Source organism: Hesperophylax consimilis, chromosome 7 (genome assembly GCF_061612785.1).
Source record: "Hesperophylax consimilis isolate HC1 chromosome 7, BYU_Hcon_1.0, whole genome shotgun sequence".
In the NCBI taxonomy this organism is placed as follows: Eukaryota; Metazoa; Arthropoda; class Insecta; order Trichoptera; family Limnephilidae; genus Hesperophylax; species Hesperophylax consimilis.
This window is the reverse complement of record NC_142842.1, coordinates 29,281,842-29,301,368: the sequence shown is the minus strand read 5'-3', so window position 1 is coordinate 29,301,368 and position 19,527 is coordinate 29,281,842. Positions and strand designations below refer to the sequence as shown.

The 19,527-nt window shown below is 32.7% G+C and overlaps 1 protein-coding gene across 2 annotated transcripts in view; it reads right to left on the bottom strand.

Annotated features, from left to right (window-relative positions):
* mgl (low-density lipoprotein receptor-related protein megalin) overlaps positions 1 to 19,527 on the bottom strand; it is a 485,387-nt gene that overhangs the window by 86,074 nt on the left and 379,786 nt on the right. For both annotated transcript variants that reach the window (XM_089633402.1, XM_089633403.1), the window contains exon 3: positions 6,652 to 6,771. In XM_089633402.1, coding sequence (XP_089489528.1) covers positions 6,652 to 6,771 — 120 coding nt within the window. The remainder of the gene's footprint in view (positions 1 to 6,651; positions 6,772 to 19,527) is intronic.

Sequence of the window (19,527 nt, the reverse complement as noted above, 5' to 3'; positions counted from 1 at the left end):
GATTAAGTTTAGTCGGGGTGAGTTTAATAGCGCGTGAAGTGTGAGCGGACCCTTATAGGAAAGTGGAAATATATCGGAAAATGTGAAAGCCTGCTTTGATGTTTTTAAAAATATTATATTGTTAATTCTGTAGATATAAGATGTAAATTATAACTTTAAAAAATGTATTTGAAACTAACTTTAAGCACCTGTTGACAAGCCAATTCAATCGGCTTAGCAGGACTTGTTTTTTGATATTATGTATTAACTATTTATTCAATAAAAAAAAAAAAAAAAAAAAAAAAAAAAAAAAAAAAAAAATACTTTCTGTGACTCGATATTTCTGTGAATACTAGGTAAATCAATGAAGATTCGTGGGAAAACCGAAAAGTCTGTTGTTAATATGGTCCTGCCGCTGAGAACTCCGTTGTAACGTTATTTACTGTTACTTGAGACGTCAGTACGTTATCAGTATGCCTATAGTAAATATTCTTTTAATCCACACATTTTTTCAAATTTGAAACAAACGTCTTTTCTTAGTGTGTAACAAGAATTATATATGCATATAAAAGCAGCAAAGTTCAACGCACAAATGACGTTGCGAATTAAACAATAAAGCTGCGTTGATAAAGATATTTCAAATGAAAAATTTGGGCAAAATTCATGACGCCAGAGCTCACCGTTGAAAGATTTTTTTGAATCAGAGCACATATTTTGGAATTTAAGAATTGAGTTTTCTTATTTAAAATTTTGAAACAGATAATAGTAAAAAAGTTTTAAAGGTTATTAATCAAACCGTTTAGAATTTTGTGTGGGTATCTGAATCAGTACTTCGATACAGAAAAATATCCGTCTTTGTTTCGAGATAGATTTGGAGAACTTTTTAATACAAAGGAAGCTCTCAGGGTGAAAAGCTCCCATCTGCCGGAAGTAGTTACTGGGTTTGTGGCACCTTTTTTCCGAAGGCTTTGCCCAACTAAATTCCCTCTTAACAGTAGTTAACTCTGTCAAAAACACGTGTTCATGCTAGTTCCCGTTCCTACCCAGAAACTAAAGTTGAACAAAACTGGTCTACGGAACATCGCAACTCTCGTCGCGCCGGACTGGCGGATTATTGAATTTCTTTTATTTTTACTCGGAGGGAATTCAAGCGGAAGTATTTGCGAAGGACGAACGAAGAGGACCGCATGGTACACAAGGAGCTGGGAGACGATTTTACTATTTAATATATTATACTTTCTTTTTTATCGAGGGAAGCAAACAGTTGGTGGTGTGACATTATTGTTAAATGACTTAGTCGTAAGTCACTACATATAAGTTTAGATGTAAGTCGCTTGTTTTAAGTCAGTAGTTATAGGCCTTAATCGTAAGTCACTAGATATAAGTCGTAGATGGAAGTCACTAGTTTTAAGTCAGTAGTTTTAGTATTGATTATTTAGTTAATATATTTGTACAGCGCCCTTGAGGAGATTTTATACGAAAACGGCGCTATATAATTATTTGTAGCCTGAGTGAAACTCGCTCGTCTGATTAAATATTAAAGTGATAAAATAATGTTTCACAAAGTGCATTTTTCATTTTTATTATAAACTCAACACAATGAAAATTCAATACACAGAAGGTGATAAGTGATAAGTCAATAAAGTGATGAAAAAAATAACCTTTAAACCTAGGTACCCTACCTAGTTTTCATTTCATAACTTTTCATGACTTTTTATCACCTTTTAAAGGTGTGTTGAGTTGTCATTTCTAAGAGTTTAATTTATATTATTAAATAGCGCCGTGTGATATTATCTATACGGAAATGGAGCTGTGGGCTGTATTTTGTACCTACATTCATTCCATACAGAATAAATTGAAAATTTCTGGATGCCAGAGCTCAGCGTATTCTCTTTTAAAGTTAAGAAAACTTATTTCGAAAAAAATGATTTGTTTAAACAAATAACACTAAACTTTTCAGATGAGAAGAGCACTCTCCAATATTAAAAATGTATTTTGAAGTGAAGATCATGAGTAAACATATTCATAATATTCTTTTTGGCGTTACATGAAGACTCTTAAACACCTCTATTGTTCATACTCTATATTGACATGGTAAAATATTTTCAAAATGCAAAGTACGACTATTTGCCGATGATACACTAATATATATAATTGGAGAAAACTATGAACAACTAATACATATTATAATAATAAACTAGATAATGTATAAAGATGGCTAAAAATAAATAAGCCTAAATAAAAATAAAAAATTAAAAAAAAACAAAATGTATGGTAAGTGGTTATAAGAAGACATCCCGTGAAAGCAAAATCAAAATTGATGGTGAATTTATTGAAAATGTTACCGATATAAAATAGTTAGGAGTTATAATAGATTCCAAACTCAACTTTAACAAACATGCTGAATATACCCAAAAGAAACTTGGAAAAAAGATATCTTTTTTGGGAAGAATTCGCCAAAAACTGTCCGAAAAAACTGCAATCACTATTTATAACTCCATTATTGTTCCACATTTTAACTACTGCTCAAATATCCTTTTCCTGTGTAACGACCGAGAGCAAAATAAATTTTAAATTCTCCAAAATAGGGCAATGAGAACAATACTCAGACGAAATAGATATTCAAAAGTAAATAAAATGTTAAAGGAACTAAATTGACTAACGGTGAAACAGATGTTGACCTTGAACACGATGATATTTGTACACAAAATAGTAAACAAACTGCTACCCAAATATTTTTCAAATAAAATTGTATTCAACAAGGACATACACAAACATAAAACAAGGACGTGCAATGAAATCAGGCTACCAAAAAAGGAAAATACTCAAAATAGTATACTATATAAAGGGATGAAATACTATAACGCGCTGCCGGAAAACCTAAAGTCTGCCCCAATTGGAAAGTTCAAGATGTTGTGTAGGAGCCACATCAAGCAAGAAAAAATATAGTATATTTATATGTAACAAATTAATTAGTATTTTGTAAACTTAAATGTACAAATTACTAAAATAAAATTAAAAAAAATTAAAATGAAAACTTTGAAGGAGTAATAATAATATAAATTAAAGTAAGACAAAAAAGGGGCAGAATCACCCCCTGCTACATCTACTGTAACAATATGTAGGTGCTATCCCGACTTACAGCCCTGAGGGAGCTTGAGGAGTCAGAAGAATGTAGACGGAAAATCCGTTGGGTCAAGTCGGGGTTGAATATTTACCGATGAATTTTCTGTAAAGGGTGGAATTTGAACGTTAAGACGTTAACTGTAAACTGTCGAGAAATCTTTTTAATGATTTCTTTCGACATTTGAATCATTGAGGCGAACTTCAGATGAGTTGATTTTGAATTGTGGGTAGAGAAATATAAATGGCGCTGTTTAAAAACTAAATATTATTATCAAATATATATTTGATAATAATATATGTGTATTTTTTTTTTAATAACGAGTTAAGCCTCTAATTGTATTTTTTTAATTTTTGAAGATAATACAAGCGATTCTCAAACGAAAATTTGAAACATACAAATCTCAAAAAAATATGGGCGCATCTGGGACATGAACACAGGACCTTCGTCTTGCAACGACGCCGACGGTGTTCTACTATCGCTAATATTATCTTTAATAAATAAATATTACAATATAAATAAATAAATATTACAATATAAATGTAAAGGAAAATAGGATATATTTATTCAAGACATTATCTAGATTGGATTTAGTTCGAGTCGAATCTTGCGATCATACATAAAGATAGCAGCCAATAAAAATACGCGTGAATTGAATTAATTAGGAAAATGTTTGGTTTGCAATACAGAGTTGAAAATATCATCAGAAATATATTATTAAATGCGAGCTGTAAACCGACTTTGAGGAAACTACAGGTTGAAGTTATCATAAGTAGACATGAGACCGTCGATATTTAAAACAGTATATTTATTTAAAACAATATATTTATTGAAATTAAATAAATAACTGACAACAACTATTTAATAAAAAAATAAAATCACTTTTTTGAAAAGTTCTTTACAATAAAAAATAATAACGTTAACGTGTGGTAGGATACATAAGCAAAATCTCAAAAAAGAAAAATCTCCGATTAAATTTTTCTAAAATTAAGAAAAGTATTATGATAAAGTTAAAATGCAGCGTTTGATGTTTAAAACGTCTCCCAGAGCCAAATCGTTTCAGCTATCTCATAAACAGGACAAACTACAATCGCTTATCTCCCTTGAAAAATTTCAGGACGAAATTGCCTTGATGGGCCCATTTATCTCGACAATTTTTCTGTCAAAAAAGTTCAGAACTGAGTCTGGGATCTCGTGTCATTCTGTCCATGCCTGACGTTCTCCATTAATCTAGGTCTTGCGTACACGAATATATTAAATAATATCACCATAATATGGTGTTATTAGATAAACTATGTACTAGTTCCGTGAATAGTAGACCTTTCATTTTAAAGCTCTCATGTTGAGTCTCCAATGTTAGAGCTTTTAGCCAAAAATAATAAGCCTAAATCCAAATATGATATTTTCAAATACAAGAGTTGTGCAGATATTTAGAGATGAGAGCAAAATTCTAATTGATACGTCTAATAACTCACTAACGAACGTAATAGTGTTTCTTCTTACAATTTAACAAAGCGTAACACAATATCTTTATCCATTGAGAAATTAATATTGTTGGACTCAAAGTTTTATGGAGTAACATTTGAAGTGTTCGAGCGGTTTGATGGCATCTAAATTACAATATAAAATAACCTAAAGTTCATATAAAACGACAATATTTGAATACGTTTGAAAAAAACCAAAGAATGATACTAACAACGTTTTTTAAATAAAAATGGCCAACGAACCCTTGAGCGTGTTATTACATTCAACAAGTTGTGATACAATTTGAAAAGAAATCGTGCAAATGCTAAAGGCATTTTCTATTTTTAAAATGCTAAGGTCAGAGTTGTTCAAATTTTCGCAACATTGATGACCATCAAGTCAACAATCAGCTTTTGATCAAATTGTGATCAGTATTTTGATCAATCATATAGCCACGGTTGCCAGTTGAACACAATTTGTTATTTAAAAAGTTAAACTTATCATATTTTTTACTGCTTTTGGTACTTTTTTTCGAAAGAAATCATAGGATCACGTGCTAAGAGTTACTTCGTGGGAGGTAGGAATCTTGTTATTAGTAAATTCAGGAAGAAAAAAGTTCATTTGCCATTGGTGAAATAAGTATGTTTGACTACTTAACTTCATAACTAACTTTTCTTTAAATATGCATTTGAAAGATTTTATTTCTCCTCTATCAAAATTTACCAACGATCCCAACAAAGCTAATATGAACGTGTAAATTCAAAACACCAAAAATAACATATTATTTTGTCATCTTTTCCGATATTGTTTTGAGTTGTCACACTCTTTACATAAATATGTGGGTTACGATAGGTACCCGATAGAACCACCCTCCCCAACCCTACTGAGCCCTAACCACGTGTCTCGGGGGTGAAATCGACACATTATGGAGATATTCGGAAGAAAGGGGAGCGCTAGGTAGGATTTGATGGTGGCCTAAAAAATGCACGCCATTCAAAAACATATAACAAAAAAATGCAGGGAAATGAAGATTTTCTAAAACACAAAGACTCTATTTGATATTTAAATAAGGATTGCTCAGTTTTTACAACATTTCTTTACGTGCTTTACAATTTGTTTACAGACACTTTGCTAATGCTGTAGGCACTGTAAGTAATTATCACAATCAAGCTTAAGATCAGCAATAAATATTTAAATCTAAAATATAAATTTTTATAAACAATATAAAAAGTATATAATGGCTTTTTTTTCACAGAGTTCATATAACAAAAATGATAAGAAAGGGTGTTAAACTGGAGTTGATTACTTTATGAGGGTATGTTGTTTATGTACTTGTTTTCGTATTGCATCTGTTATCAGTTATAAAATTACTGTCGACCGAAGCGATCTAATAAATCACTTAGTAATATCATCGTAACGTCGTTTCTCATTATTTAGAGTATTATCAAAATTTTACCCATTCGTTTTATTTTCCTGTTAAATTTTAATACTTACTTGTAAAAAACTAAGAAAAAAAACTTGGTGTTAAACTGGAATTAATTACTTTATGTGGGTATATTATTTATGTACTTGTCTATATTACTAGTTTTCTAATTACTGTCGACCGAAAGGATCTAATAAATCACTTAGTAATATCATTGTATCGTCGTTCTCGTTATTTAGAATACTATCACAAATTCACCAATTCACAAATTGTCCTGTTTTATTTTAATACTAACTTAAAGAAAACTTAAAGAATTAACAAAATGAAAATACTAATATCCTTTGTTTTGAAAGTGACCAAAGAATTACTCTCCTATACAACATATAGGAATTATGTTGTCTGGTACTAATAAAACTGCAAACCGGATTACACCGTATTATCTAACACTGAAATCATATATAATTTTTCAGAAAATTCTATGGACTGCAACCACTTTCAGGTACAAAACTAGAAATTTTCAGTAGTTCAGTTATTTTTATTTATGCAAGATACTTTTAAGTTTGAAAGAAATTACTATATCCGCAATTAGCTTAGCGTTTGCCAATCTTTCTGATAAAGCTGAAGAAAAAATAAAATAAACAAAGATTAAAAAATAACTTACGACACGACTGGAACTCGTCTTCCCCTCTGTCGCAGTCCTTCTGATAGTTGCACACCCACAGTGAAGGGATACACTTTCCCTCAGGGCACTTGAACATGCCCACCGGACACACGATGTCGCCTGGAACAAGGGAATACACGGGTCAGAGAACTACTTTATACACGCTTCACGGAAATTGATTTGTACACGGGTAATGGAATAGCCAACCCACGATAACAATTGGTTTATACAATAAAGATGGAAACATAATCTATGATGTTTTTACTTAATAACCTAACCTAACGCAACCCACCATGATGAATGATCTACACCTGTGGTTCCCAATTAGTGGTACGCGTACCAGGGGTACCTGAGATTGCTTAAAGACGAACGCAATCGTAAAAATTAAAATCGCCGAAATATAACCTAGTACATTTGTCCCGTTAAATTTACATAATAATATGTGATTTTGTTTATTTATTTATTTATACGCCGTAAAAAGCTTTTACAATATACATGATTTATGTTTACAGTGGTTCACAGGAGCGAAACAGTATTATGTTTAACAGAATAATTACTGAGAAATTATGTTGAAAATTAAACAAGAATAACATCTGGTATACATAGGTACAATAGCATTTTTATTTTCAATCCGTACAGTAGTTTAGTATTGAGGTTATTGTTACCTTCAATATTGAATTTGGTTGAATTTGCTGAGAACTAAGAATTAGCTCTATTGAATCAGGGCTGTCAGTAAGACATCTCATAACAATTATGGGAAAAATTATAGTTTTCATTAAGTATATAAAATTATTAGATAACACTCATCTGTCTGATATCTGATGTAAGTGCATAGTTTAGGTTCTGTGATAACTTATGAATAGAATCATGCCTAATAACATTGATAATTACGACAGAGGTATGTTATTATAGCCTTCTTATAACTATATTCCGTGCAGCTGAACACATCTACTACTTCTGAGAAAGCATTGCCAACTGCATGCAATCTAGGTATAAGCGAGTTTCTAAATGACTCAGTCCTGATATTGTTATTGAAATTAAAAAGAATTTTGGATCGAGTGGTTCTAGTGGGTATATGGAAGGTAATTAGGCTTAATATATCAGGGCTGTCTATAATACCATTGACAATTTTAAAAATAAAAGTCAAATTGGAAATAAGTCTTCTATCTGAGAGTTTAAGTAAGTTTAATTCTTTCATCAAGTGATTGTAATTTATTGATTCTATAGGTAGACCGAGTTTATAGTTAATGTATCTTAGGAATTTATGCTGAATTTTTTCAATAGAGTCGGAGTGGATTTTAAACTAAGGACACCAAATAGGAGAATTGTATTCGATTTGACTTCGAACAAGTGAGGAATATAAGATTTTTAGTGTTGAAATATTTTTAAAGTCTCTGCCATTTCGGAGAATGAAGCCGAGCATTTTTAATCCTTTGTTGGTGATTGTTTCTACATGTAAAAGAAAGTTAAATTTTGAATCGAAAATAATGCCGAGAAAAATTTTCAGTATCATTAGAATTAATATGCCTTTTTTTAAAGCAGAGACGGTTTACACGTAGTTCCAGTGAACACTTAGGCCATAGGCCCATTGTGCTATCTCCCATTTTACATCAATCTTTTAACAACCCAGTCCCTTTAATAAAGTTCACCAGGGTTGTTATTGGGTATGTGGCTATGTCTTCTGGTTCTACTGTATGTCTCTCCAAGTATCTGAAACTAGTTCCCACCAGGGCAGGACATTGGCACCATAGGTGAATTAGAGTCTCTTCATCCTCTTCACATTTCCTGCATCTATTTGTGTTTTCCACTCCCAATATCTGCATGTGTCTCCTAAGATGGCAGTGTCCCGTTGGTAGTCCTACCAGTTCCCTCAGCGAGTTTCTGTCCATGTTGAGTAGTTTCTTGGTTCATCTAGGGTCTGGTCCTTTTATGAGTACTTTGGATTGTCTCATTCCAGCTGCCCTCTCCCATTCTTTGCTGTGCTAGGATTTGACCCACCCAATAAAATAATTATTTATTTTGGCTACAAGATGTACGCGAATCTGGGCTCTTTCTCGGAGGGGTACTCGGGAAAAAGTAATTGGAAATCACTGGTCTACACAATAAAGATGGAAAAAATAAACTTGTGATAATGTTTTATTATTAACTGTGCGTTTTAAATTTGCTTAATTTTTTACTTCGAATTAAATTTACTAGATAAATGTAATACTACAAAATCGACTTCCAATATTGGGACGTGAAATTTACGCCTGTGTAATTTCGACATGTAACCTCAAAAAGGCTTTTCATGCATAACGATATTTTCACCATTCTGATTTTGTATTTTGATGTTTTGTATGTTTGATTTTTTAGAATAAGACTGGAGCCTCCTAAGAATCAGTAGAAGGCTAAGAATATTTCTGTCATATTCTATTCTCAAATTGTGTGGTAAAAACTGTACCGTACTAAAAATACTGTTAGTGTTCCTTGTGGGGTTAAGATTCAGTTTTTTTACCTACAAACAATATGTAAATGTATGCATGAGAAAAAAATTTGAATATTTTTTCCATGTGATAAACAAACAAGACAAATGGGCTTGATATAAATTCCGTAAAGGACTTAATAATAAAGTAGATAATAAACATTTTAAGAAACGAGAGAACGGTAGAAAAGAAAGGCGAACCAACTAGGGAGTTGACACGCCACAACATTATCATGAAGGTACGAAGAGAATTAAAGTGTCTATATCACAGTGGCGGGCCGTAGTAACTGATTAATTATTATTATTAAACGGTATTAAACGTAAATTATAGAATGAAATTAGAATTGCATTAGTGATAAAAAGCCTTTATGTAAAACAGGATAGGATAGTAAATAGAAGTTGGGAACTAGAGTTGAGGCGTATTAATCGTAGCCAGTAGAAGTTCCGGGTATTTTCATGCAATACTTTGTACTTGTGACAAATCTCCAAAATACCTGGTTCCAAAATACTCACAAGTATTTTATACCGGGACTAATTTTTAATAGGTATTTTTTTAAATTATTTACTAACCAATAAATTAGCATACATTTTTTTTTTTGGTATAATCCAAATTTTGATGGGTATTTTTAGTAGGTATTTTTGATGGGTATTTTTGATGGGTATTTTTGATGGGTATTCTTGATGGGTATTTTTTGTAGGTATTTTTTTTGACGGATGGGTATACCTGATATTGGAATTTTTGACTGTTACTTTTTGTGATGATTTTTTGTGATCGGAAAAATGTGGGGATTTGGAAAAATTATTGTTGGGAATCACATATGAATTTTTGGGGAATTATGTATCACAAAAATTCTGTGACAACCCCTACCATGAATTTCGAATAATTATTGGGGAATCAAGCTAACGTAGAAAAATATGTGGGGAATATGTGGGCAGAATTCAGGACTTATTCTGAATCAATCCTCAGGTCGGTATTAAATACTTAGAGTATTTTGTCACCGGTATTTTTACCAGGTATTTCTTTGTACCTATACTCATTGTACCCAGTAACGAAAAGTACTCATAGGAACCAACTCTATTGGGAACGCAATAATATGGAAATGAAAAAGCAAAATGAGATCCCGTTTAAATAGTACAATATTAGAATTAAAAATATGTATAACTAACTTAAAATAAAGATGAGGTATACAGTATACGCCTTAATAAATGAAGTACATGAAAAGTTGAATGATGTCTAAATGAGGATTTTGAAAGTAATAAACAGTACTCAAAATAACAAATAATGGAAAATAGAAGTATAAAACATATTTAAAGAAAAAGCAAACAATGAGATCCTGTAATTAGTGATTCAATGTCAATAAAACAATTTTAATTAATTTAATCTGAAGAAAAAAACAATTAAATATATAATAATATCTCGGTATTACCTTTGTGTTCTGTATTATATTAAACACAAGATTTTTCAAAAGAAAATTTAAGATACATTTGATTTATTGACGATGAATAAATTCCTAGCAAATCAATTATCAATCAATTTAGTGTGGCGATATTTTTCAAGGTTATATTTTATCAAACATTATGGTGAATTTTAAAATTGCTGCTAAACGAATATACCCGTGTGCCAGATATATCGATATTTCGGACTCCTTCTTGCTAAAATCAAAACCACGGAATTCATACGAAACCTGTAAAATTTTTTTTTTCCTTTTTTTCTGGCGTTCACCCTTCACCCTTTACCCTAGTACATCATTTTACCTAGGCCAAGTTATGGAGCGAGGGAATTGAATTTATAATTAAATTGATAAATTTCATAATTATTTGAAACAAACGGTCAAACAAACTATTCGATAGACGCCGATATTTTCCAATTGTCCTTATTTGTTTACTAAATGCATATTGGAGAAAATTAAATCAAATTGTCAATACCAAATATGTTTGTATCAAATACCCTCTCCCCCTGCTGTGTGTAAGATATCTAAGTTATTTTCATTCAGTTGTTTTATGTTTTTCTTAGGTTCGTGCAAAAATGTAAAATGTTATTATTTATATTAAAAAAAATGTGTAACTGTTTGTCTCCCCAATAATCTAAAAATAATAAAAATAAAAAGATCGGAGACGAGTTCAGACTTAGAAGAGATGAGACGTTGAACGTGTGTTTAAAGAGGGACAGCCAAAAAACATGTTTTTTTTATTTTTATATTAACTCCACACAGGAGGCCCTGAAGAAAATAATTTCCCTCGGGGCCTATGTCATCTTTGGGGATGCTGTGTGGAGGGTCTTTTTGTGGAGAGGAAGGAGTGAACATGGGTCTTGAAGAGTCCCATGTTGTAGGAGGGAGGAAACACAGAGGCCGGCAGTTCGTTCCACAGCCGAGCTGTTGAACTTAAGAACGAATCGTAGAAACGACCCGTTCTCATGTGACAAATGTTAACCGTGTACAAATGTTGGGCGCGCGTTTGGCGTGTATCCCGACTACGCACCGGTGCCGAAGGGATCAACGACGCTAGTTCCTCAGAGCATCTTCCATTGTAATACCGATGGATCTAAGGTTCCCACTTCTAGACCACATAAAGTACTATCTTGAGAGTACTCAAGCACATGGATTTTAAAAGGATGCGAAGGAACAGAACAGTGTCCAATTCTCATACCAATAAGTGAGGAAATTTCATTTTTGGAAATAAGAGGAGTTGTTGAAACAACAGTTTTGATGGGATAGTCATTTGTATTGAGTCATAGCTCCCTTGGATTGATTAGAAACGTACCAATACTCTGCCCAAACATTGCAAGATCTATCTTTGGGGATGGAAAAAAAATGTCTATGGAAATGTGGTTCATGGAGGGAGGAACTACATAGGCCGATTTTTTAGTTATTTTTTCCTTTTGTTAATAAAATTATTTGCGCATTACCAGTATCTACCTACTTGAAGGTAAATACATTATAAAGAACGTGCATATATCTTAGCGTGACCAGGAATAAATATAATCGCACGCCACTGGAGTGTCTTATGCGTTTATACAAATAACATAAGAGTGGATTATTTATAAGAAAAGGGCTCTGAGTAAGCCCTTAGAGTGGTTAAAACATTTTCGAAGTCGGTTGACTAATTCGTATTCAGAAAGGAAAGCCGCGTTTTCTTTATATTGTGAGTTTAACAATAGTAAGTAAAAACACAGTGGATATTTTTTATCTGGGTGTGGGAGGGGGTGGCAGTTCGAGCCATTTAACTTATTTAACGCATTCTTAAAAATTCATTTTATTTGTACATTATTTATGTATGAATCCTTTCGCCTGAGCTAGAGTGCCAACACCGGGGATTTATTTAAAACATTTCTCGAAGGCCGGATAAGGCACAAAAGGATAAGTTGAAAGATCACTAAATCTTTTATGGTACCTACTTGACGTGAATTATTCACTTGTGAAAACCATAGATATTCGATTTGAATAACTCTGCGAACGCGTTCTAAAAATATCTTTAAATTTGTTGGAAGCTTTGGTTAGAACGTTAAGATATTCTTTTGGGATATTCAAATAGAATGAACATAATTTTTTTTTTTAAATAGCGTACATATCGACAAACTTGTGTAGTCGGAGGAGGTTTGTCACTGCATATATAATGAACACAAAATATTAATGGATTTAAAAAAGATTTCGTTCGTTAGTTAATTGTTTGACCGATTGCGCATATCTGTGTAGATCTGAACAATTTGACATTGATAAATTAGCATTGTAAGGCTACATAGGCTTTCTTCGAAAATAACGTTTAGTATATGAATTTTGTAATTTATTTTACAGCTTTGAATATTAAAATACACACATATATTCTTTAATCAGCATAAGTATAAAATTGATTTAAAACACAAAATTCATAAAAAAATACAGCTGTCAACTGAACATAAACTGCCAGCAGCTCGTCTTAATAAAAAGATTTAATTTTGAATTTGAGGCTAAAATACACAAAGAATATCTGTTTTAAGCAAGTTTCCAGTGCGGACGAGAGCCATTTTATTTATTTGTGTTTAGGCCATTACCTATTAATTCTCACTTCCACTGATCAACAATTTGAATATTTTTCATTGTTTCCAATCAATTGCTCAACATTTTAGTTTCTATGAGCCTCGTATACACAATTATGTAGTCGAAGATTTAAAACATTAATGATTCAATTCGTGAATTAATTCGAAGATCTAAAACATTAAAGATTCACTTCAACACATTCGTGTTCACCTAATTTAATTTTTATACAATCTAAATTTAACTTCCTTATAACTTTCCACATCGTGGGGCAGTTAGCAACAATAATTTTTATATGAAATTACGTTGCATTCACGATAACATAATTTCCTTGCACTCCCTATGATTTAGTCTCATTAGATTGCGGTTCTGCAGTTTCTAACGCGCATAGCTCTGGAAGCAATTATGTACTTTGTGCATATGAATTTAAGTGCCTGCTAATTAAGAGTTATCGTACGTAATAACAACTATTAATCTACCTATTATGCCTTATACGAATAATGAAACAATAAAAAAAATACATTATAATATAGAAATGAATTATGATTAATTTCTCTTATTTCATGAACTGACTTATTTCTGTATCGATATTTCATGTTGAATAATGTTTATTGTTGGTTGTTGTTGGTTTATTTAACAAAAAAATCTAAAAATGTCACCGGAGACTAAAGTTTCATTCACTTTTTATAATAGTCTGAATCAGTATTTTTTTTAAATCTGGTTTTTGAGATAAAAAGTTTTATGTATTGACGACTCAGAACTGTGAAAAGAGTGGTGCTATCATTAACTGTGAAATAAGTGTGGTTAAGGAAATGCATACTTACATACTTAAATGGTTTTTACCGATCCAGATTTTAGTGATCAGATTTGAAAACCTGGTTCTATACAACCGTTCTCTTCCCGAGTTTCCTCTCCTACTCCGTTTAGCCTCCCCCAACATACCCCAATTACGTATGCCATAGCCCCACTGGCTTCTGGCAGTTGGGAATCTTATACGGTGATAAAATAAAAAAAATAAAGCTTAACTTCGAACCATTAGATTTTTATTGCATATTTTTAGATCTGTAGGTAGCCAATATTAATAATTGTCCGTGACAAATTTGCAAACAGTAATAAATTCATTAACTCTGTAAAAACAATCGAATTCAGCCGTGTTCCCGTGCGTGGAGCAAAGTTCTCTTGTTCCAGTTGACATAAATGTATGCAGGCTACACTTAGCCAGGGTGGCAGTTGGGGACCTTTCTGTGCACGTGTATTTTACGTGAAGGGATGGGGGACGGGAAGCACCCCACCCAGTCGGTGTTGGGTGGTTCTGTACTCCGCACCGCTGGTGGGGGTGATTCTGTACCCCACCGCGGGCCATGAATAATTCAATTGCCCACTATAATGGAAAATGAATGTGCCAAAGAAAACATTGCCAGTTTCCCGCGACAGAGTTTCGAACATTACTCCCGAAAGCACACGCCGTTCTATGAAGAATATCAAATGATTTTCGGGGAGGATGTTGCATATTTTACCCTTTGGACGGCTTTTGCATATTTCGGACACACGTTTACAAGGCATTGTTTGTGATATTATGAAGGGTGTTAGATTTAAAAGAAAAAAAGCCAGAATATAGAGAAGAAAGAAAATTTACTCATTTATTGTTATTGGATTAATCTGATATCTGATATATAGTATTATTATCTTAATTTTTTTCCCCTGTACCGCAAACATTAAGAAATTATAACATTATACATGGCTCTAATAATGAAATAGACATTTTTAATGACCAATTTAAACACTTCAAAAAAAATGTATTACCTTTAATCGTATTTAGCTGATATTGTGATGAAGCCCTTTATTTAAAGAGAAGCAACATTGTACCTACCTAATCAGTGTCTCACCTGTACAGGTGTGACAATAACAAATCGTTTATGCATATATTTATATTTACCTTTTACCCATTCTTATTTGTTATTTACTTGCATATTTAGCTTACATATCATTATAATAGATTAATATTACTTACATTTTCCTTTTGTTACTTTTTTGTTATTATCATTTTGTTATTATTATGTATTTAAACATCCATGTATGTAAATTTTTGGGCACCATGCCTGTTTTATGTACTTAAATAAAAATAAATAAAATAAATAAATTAATGACTGTACAGCTTAGTACTGTTGTAAAAGGATGTGGCGTCCTCTGTTATTTTCAAAAATAACCGTTGAAATTTTCAAACAGCGGCAGTGGGTTTTTATCTGCCAGTCAAAAGTTCTGAAGAAGTTCTAGTCCATCTCTGAACATTGGAAGTTTTATTCAGACGGTTCAATGGTTTGCGGAGCCAGTAAAATTTTTTGACAGTCGTTTGAAGAAAGTTGCAACTCTGTGTACATAAAGCATAAAAAATTCTTATAAATCTATTTATGTAAAGAATGAATGTACGTGGCGAGGGGTTTGGATTTAATTTTTATACAAATTGACAGATTTATTCCGAGATAGATAATGTAATTTTGCAAATTTTACTTTCGAAACGATAGGAAGGTCACTGTCTCTATCTGATTTAAAAAAAAAACTGTCAAAAACCCGGGTAAGGCCCGGGACTTCACCTAGTTTAATTATAAAATATGTTTTGTCTAACTGGTATACAATAAACATGAAATATGTATCGTCTTACTGGGATAGGATAAAAAAAATATGTATCGTGTAACTGAGATTTCGTTATTGGATTGTTCTCACGTGAGTGAGTAAACCCAGTGCAATGATAAATAAATTTCTTCTGACTATGCTATGAGCGTTAGAAACTGCAGAACCGCAATCTAATGAGACTAAATCATAGGGAGTGCAAGGAAATTACAGATAGAGACAGTGACCTTCCTATCGTTTCGAAAGTAAAATTTGCAAAATTACATTATCTATCTCGGAATAAATCTGTCAATTTGTATAAAAATTAAATCCAAACCCCTCGCCACGTACATTCATTCTTTACATAAATAGATTTATAAGAATTTTTTATGCTTTATGTACACAGAGTTGCAACTTTCTTCAAACGACTGTCAAAAAATTTTACTGGCTCCGCAAACCATTGAACCGTCTGAATAAAACTTCCAATGTTCAGAGATGGACTAGAACTTCTTCAGAACTTTTGACTGGCAGATAAAAACCCACTGCCGCTGTTTGAAAATTTCAACGGTTATTTTTGAAAATAACAGAGGACGCCACATCCTTTTACAACAGTACTAAGCTGTACAGTCATTAATTTATTTATTTTATTTATTTTTATTTAAGTACATAAAACAGGCATGGTGCCCAAAAATTTACATACATGGATGTTTAAATACATAATAATAACAAAATGATAATAACAAAAAAAGTAACAAAAGGAAAATGTAAGTAATATTAATCTATTATAATGATATGTAAGCTAAATATGCAAGTAAATAACAAATAAGAATGGGTAAAAGGTAAATATAAATATATGCATAAACGATTTGTTATTGTCACACCTGTACAGGTGAGACACTGATTAGGTAGGTACAATGTTGCTTCTCTTTAAATAAAGGGCTTCATCACAATATCAGCTAAATACGATTAAAGGTAATACATTTTTTTTGAAGTGTTTAAATTGGTCATTAAAAATGTCTATTTCATTATTAGAGCCATGTATGATGTTATAATTTCTTAATGTTCGCGGTACAGGGGAAAAAAATTAAGATAATAATACTATATATCAGATATCAGATTAATCCAATAACAATAAATGAGTAAATTTTCTTTCTTCTCTATATTCTGGCTTTTTTCTTTTAAATCCAACACCCTTCATAATATCACAAACAATGCCTTGTAAACGTGTGTCCGAAATATGCAAAAGCCGTCCAAAGGGTAAAATATGCAACATCCTCCCCGAAAATCATTTGATATTCTTCATAGAACGGCGTGTGCTTTCGGGAGTAATGTTCGAAACTCTGTCGCGGGAAACTGGCAATGTTTTCTTTGGCACATTCATTTTCCATTATAGTGGGCAATTGAATTATTCATGGCCCGCGGTGGGGTACAGAATCACCCCCACCAGCGGTGCGGAGTACAGAACCACCCAACACCGACTGGGTGGGGTGCTTCCCGTACCCCATCCCTTCACGTAAAATACACGTGCACAGAAAGGTCCCCAACTACCACCCTGGCTAAGTGTAGCCTGCATACATTTATGTCAACTGGAACAAGAGAACTTTGCTCCATGCACGGGAACACGGCTGAATTCGATTGTTTTTACAAAGTTAATGAATTTATTACTGTTTGCAAATTTGTCACGGACAATTATTAATATTGGTTACCTACAGATTTAAAAATGTGCAATAAAAATCTAATGGTTCGAAGTTAAGCTTTATTTTTTTTATTTTATCACCGTATAAGATTCCCAACTGCCAGAAGCCAGTGGGGCTATGGCATACGTAATTGGGGTATGTTGGGGGAGGCTAAACGGAGTAGGAGAGGAAACTCGGGAAGAGAACGGTTGTATAGAACCAGGTTTTCAAATCTGATCACTAAAATCTGAATCGGTAAAAACCATTTAAGTATGTAAGTATGCATTTCCTTAAACCACACTTATTTCACAGTTAATGATAGCACCACTCTTTTCATGAAACTTTTTATCTCCAAAACTCGATTTAAAAAAAGAGTGATTCAGCCTATTATAAAAAGTGAATGAAACTTTAGTCTCCGGTGACATTTTTAGATTTTTTTTGTTAAATAAAAAAACAAGAAATTCGATCAAATGTAACTGATCATTCCGCCGAGTGACCACTTAATCTCCACCGAGAATATGACCAATCATTGAATTTTTATGATTTCAGCTGAAAAAAAGTCACCAGAGACCAATGGTTAAATAATTCAAGTCATATAGTCTCTTAATAACCTACATAATATTCTTGCCGCTACACTTGGAAACCTTTAACTAACGCAAACTGCGTTTGAGGAAATGTAACCGTATTAATTGGATGTCAAGGGAGTCCAAAATGGGGAATATGCATAGAAATCCAAATTCATAGACTTGCCCTAACGTGAAATCTGGGTATCATTTCGACAAGCTGGAGGTAAACCACGTGAAAATATGTATGGCACCACGAGTGTTCGAGAATCCTTTGAATAAACTACGACATCAGTCGTACATTGACCGCCGAAGAGCGCACATTAAAATAACCAGACCCTGCGCAGAAAAGCAAATTTCGAAAAAGTAAGGAAAAGGTTTGCAGCGATCTCCACTGTGGGACTTCTCAGAATATTCCTTCGTAAAACCAGCAAAAAAAAATGAAAGTGAAAATTTTAACTAAATAGTGTAACAAAATATTAAAATTTGGAAACAGGCCCGAACTTTTATTCACTCGATGGGTTTGTAGTTACGTTTTTTACGCAGTCAGCAATTTGTGCGTAATTCTAAAAAGGGCTAATATTTCGTAAACACATTTTATTTTAAAGGAAAAAATAGTGGTGTTACAAATCGAGTTGCTTGTATACTGTCCGATTGATTTGTTGACAGATAGATCACAGAATGGGAGACAGTAACGCCGCCTTCCGCACCTTTGCCTTTTCCCTGATTGGCTGGTCTGATTTGAATGTCTATGGCACAGGTTGTCAAACTTATTTCGCCAACCGCCCGTATCTTAAAAACTACATCCAAAATTCTTGGTGACCATTCTTGAATTTTATTTTCCGTACTAATTTTGAGAAATCAACGAAGGTGATAGAAACTAACTAAAAAAGTGGCGAATACGCAGTTTTGTTATAAAAATGTTTGGTTATATGGAAGAAAGAAACTATTATTATTTAATTCGACTACATTCCGTAGGATTTTTATAGACAAAATCTGTCTGCCGGTCGCCTTTCTTTGAACCTTCTACTGCCTCCCTGAAAGCCTCGAGCGCCCAGAAGGGGGCGTTATCACCCACTTTGAGAAAGACTGGTCTATGGGAATATGTAATATTTACGAGAGAGATAAGGAATTGCAAATTGTTTTAATAACATCTTATTGTCTCATTCTAGTCAGGAAATTGGAGAGACTCTCATAATGACGTCACGCACGGGAAGAGATATCACCTACCTAGAGATATATAGCTTCAAGCATTAAGTCTGCCTAAAATATGATAATACGTTCATTGTTCCAAGAGGCTTCGACTCAGATCTCATTGGAACAATTTCTATTTAATGGAGTGCGTAATTACTTTAATTTAATTAATTTGATAGAAGTTAATGCTGGGTGGAGTTTTGGTTATATTATGTATATCCGTTTACTTAGATCTATATTTACATTCGGAAATCATTTTTAAGGGAAGCTCGTTTTAAGTCGAATTCGCACAAATCTGAACCATTGATAAAAAAAATTGTATATTATCCCGTTTTACGTAAAGTTTGATTACAATATCTTCG